Here is a 3,808-nt window from a genome sequence, read left to right on the forward strand (position 1 = left end):
CCTTACCTCCTCTGCCGTGCTTGAACAACTAGACTTAGACTCTGGGTCAGCTTGACCCTCCTCAGTCCTCATTCAAAAATAGACAATGATAGAAGGATAAAAACAGTCGGGAGTATTGACCTGGTCCTTTAGTAGCAGTTTGGAATGTTGACTTGGCCCACACTTTTCTTGTCTATTCTTGAGTGATTTCAAAGGCACTGAAAGAGATAAATTAATCAAATAACATGTCTCACCGTAGAAGGGTCTTGAAAATTTAACAAGTGAGAGCATACATCTAATTTTGTGAACAATAGTGTGATTCATCCTTTCTTATGATTCACCAGTTATAGTTTTCCACAAGGAATGAAACATGGATCAAAATCTAGCATATTTTATTAACATTCTCAAAACCAAATCCATTTAGACTTTCTGTTTTTGTGTAGTTTCATTTATAGTCTATATCTAAACGAGATGAAACTAAATGTGTTGGAAAAATTGGATTTTTCCCACAAGGTTATACATAAACTCTTTTTTTAAGAAAAATCATCTTCAATGGAGAAACTGCCCTTGATTGCCAAATAAGCAAGTTTTTGCCTATGGGTGTTGTAACATTTCATACAGTATCGAAACTAGACAAAATCAGGTGTGCTGAAAAAGATAAAGTCACTCGCATGAAGGAACCAATTTTCAAATAAATCATTTTCACTAATGCCCCTGAACGTAAATAGGCCATATTTTCTAGCTTTGACCCAAGATCCCGCACCACTTACCATGGATGACTCAACCCACTCCATACACATCATGTAATACTAACATTTCATCGGAGAGCCCGAAAGCTGTCACGTCACCAGTTTCAATTCCGTATAAGAAAGTTTTGGCACCTGAAAGGTTCAGGAGAAATATGGTCTTTTTATATGGCTGAGTTTGACAATCGGGTCTTCCAAAAAATTGTAGATCGTCGAGTCGTAGTTATAACATTTTTCATTTCATCTCAATCTGAATCCAACACCATAAGCTTTTATTTTTTCATTTTTTTTTTTTTTTTTTTTTTTTTTTTTGAAATCTTAGAACGACTTCACGAAAACGCGCATAACTTTTTTATTCGACTTCAAATCGAAACGAAATGAAAAGAATTGTGACCACGACTCGATGCTCTACAACTTTTTAAAAAACACAATCATAAGACTCAAGCTAATAAGATGGAATTACACCATTACCAATAAACTGAAATGAATTACACCATTACCAATAAACTGAAATTTACACCAATACCCATCTTTTTGATGGGATTGGGATACATCGGGATTGAGATATTCCACAGAGAGAGAGAGAGAGAGAGAGAGAGATGGGCCGTTCAAGTGAGATTGTAATGGCTATGTTATTGTTGATGGCAATGGTGAAACTCATCCTGGTTGAGGGAAATGGTGGGCTTCAAGAGTGTAGCTTTAATCAAAGGAAATGCAAATCAGGATTAGACAAGGCATCAGGGTTGGGTCATTTTATTCTTGTTCATGGTGGAGGCCATGGAGAATGGAATTGGTTCAGGCTTAAGCCCATACTTGAGGCTGCTGGCTATAAAGTGACCACCGTTCAGCTTGGCCTTACACTCACCACCTCCCTCAATTCAACAGAAAATATTACATATTTGAAATACTCAAAACCATTATTTGATGTAATGAAATGTATCGACCACCACAAGGTTATGCTTGTTGGTCATAGTTTTGGAGGGGTGAGCATATCTCTTGCAACGGAGAAGTTCCCTAAGAAGGTATCTGGAGCTGTCTATCTTAATGCCTTCATGCCAGATACAGCACACAAGCTTTCTTATCTAATTATTTCTTAACTGTATAATTAGCAATCATCTCACGTTGGAAATCCTCTGTTATTGCTAAATCATCTTTAGCTATAATATAAACCCGATTCACACTTCCATTTTTCTTTTCAGAAAGCTGTATTTTATCCAAATCTTTAGGGAAGAATGATCCCGGCCTTTTAAGTGTAGAGATCAGCACAAAATCCTGCAGTGATAGAAGTAACAGAGATATTACAATAATTCCTGTTTTTGGAAACTAACAAGCAATACCAAAAAAATTTAAATAATCACTAGGCATTATTTTTTCGGTAAACAAATAATTAATAAGCATAAGAAACACTATTTTGGAACTTGGGAAGACAACTCAAGAACCATCCAATCCACTCCAGGATTAGTCAATCTTGGTAGGAACGGGTATTTGATTTAATCCCAAGTAACTTTGTAGTAGACCAAACTTAAGGTCTAATAGTAAATGATTATTAAAAAAATGAAATAAAACAAAATATCCCAGTGAATTTCATATAACTTAGACAAAAATACTTGGTCAATAAAACTCTTACTGACTCAAACTTACTCTAGTCATTTATTAAATCTGGACAAGTTTTCATGACTCATGGCCAGATTTCGTATATATTTTTTTATTTAACTCGGACGATTCGCCCGAGTCAAAACTTGATTTTCAACTATATATGATATTAATTGTATAAAAATAAAATAAAATAAAATATAGAAGGGAAGCATTTTCTTGGAGTACTGCCTTAATATCTTCAATGAGAAAGGAAAGATAAATGAAGCTAAAATTTTGAGGAAAAATAGTTCCCAAGGTCGTATGCTCACACCTCAAGTTCAGCCTAGAGAGAGTTGACAAGGTGAAAAAATAAAGCTTTGAAAAAACTAATAGAAAAATAAAACATATTGAAAAGTAAAAAGATGCAAAACTGAAATACATGAAAAATATGACAATACATGTGAAGGTATGTGATCGAAGTGAGTCTAAAACTTCATACACGATCAAATCCTGCCATTTCTTTGATTTCCAATGGCCAAAATTCTCACATCACCCTAGTCTAAAGATACTCTCTTAATTGATTGTGTGTACGTAATAACTTTGGCCAAAGAGAGGAAAAAAATTCACCACATGACTAAAAAATGTTTATTTTTTTCTAAATTTCAATATTAAAAAAATAAAAAGAAAATTGTTGAACTGCTGAAAACTAAGAAAAATGCTTCTATTTAGCTGAAAATGTACTGGAAGTCAAAGCTTTAGAAATAAAAATGTTGGCGTCTTCAGAAAGCAAAAAAAAAATATATATATATATATATATATGCTGGAATATGGATTTTTTCTTCAACATATTTCATGTGCTAATATATCTGTAAACTTAGGAACCAGATACTTTTTGGCTCACAAAAATCCAACCCTTATACTATACAAGTAGAGTACTGGGTTTCTAATAGTTTACCTTCACAATTTGTGGAAGACTAGGTGACTGATTTTCAACCCGTTCCTGCTCATATAACATGCTTTCCTCTCTTTCACAAAAAATTCTATTGAATAACAAATAAAAGCAAAAATGTCTAGATGGACAATAACCCTTATAATAGAAGAAAATTGTGTCTTACTTTATGTGAACTATTTGATGACCAAAAAAAAAAAATGATTGTTAAGCAGCAACATGGGGCCTTTTCCATGGTTTGAAGAAAACAATGGAAGGAGGATGAGATGTCGATGACATATTGAGTGGCATAGAAGAATTATGAACTTTTTTTGGCAATACATCTTTTTTGCCATGGATTACCTTACATATCATTGAAAATGCCCATCTTTGTATAAAGGCCAATTTTTTTGTAAAGCCTAACCACAATTTAGTTAGTGCACTCAAGACCACAACATATAATGTCATGGATAGGAAAGTAATCATAAAAAATTTTCAAACTATGTTCCAAACTCACCATTTAACTTAATCTAATTATTTAATTTTTAATAAATAAACAAAAGGCGGGGGGGGGGGGGGG

At 33.7% G+C, this 3,808-nt stretch overlaps 1 protein-coding gene across 1 annotated transcript in view; it reads right to left on the reverse strand.

Annotated features, from left to right (window-relative positions):
- Positions 1–1,811: 1,811 nt before the first annotated feature.
- Positions 1,812–3,808, reverse strand: part of LOC122084908 (putative inactive methylesterase 20) — a 2,760-nt gene continuing 763 nt past the window's right edge. The window contains exon 2 of the mRNA XM_042653329.1: positions 1,812–1,997. Within this exon, the coding sequence (XP_042509263.1) occupies positions 1,812–1,997 (186 nt within the window). The remainder of the gene's footprint in view (positions 1,998–3,808) is intronic.

This window comes from Macadamia integrifolia, chromosome 7 (genome assembly GCF_013358625.1).
Source record: "Macadamia integrifolia cultivar HAES 741 chromosome 7, SCU_Mint_v3, whole genome shotgun sequence".
Classification (NCBI taxonomy): domain Eukaryota; kingdom Viridiplantae; phylum Streptophyta; class Magnoliopsida; order Proteales; family Proteaceae; genus Macadamia; species Macadamia integrifolia.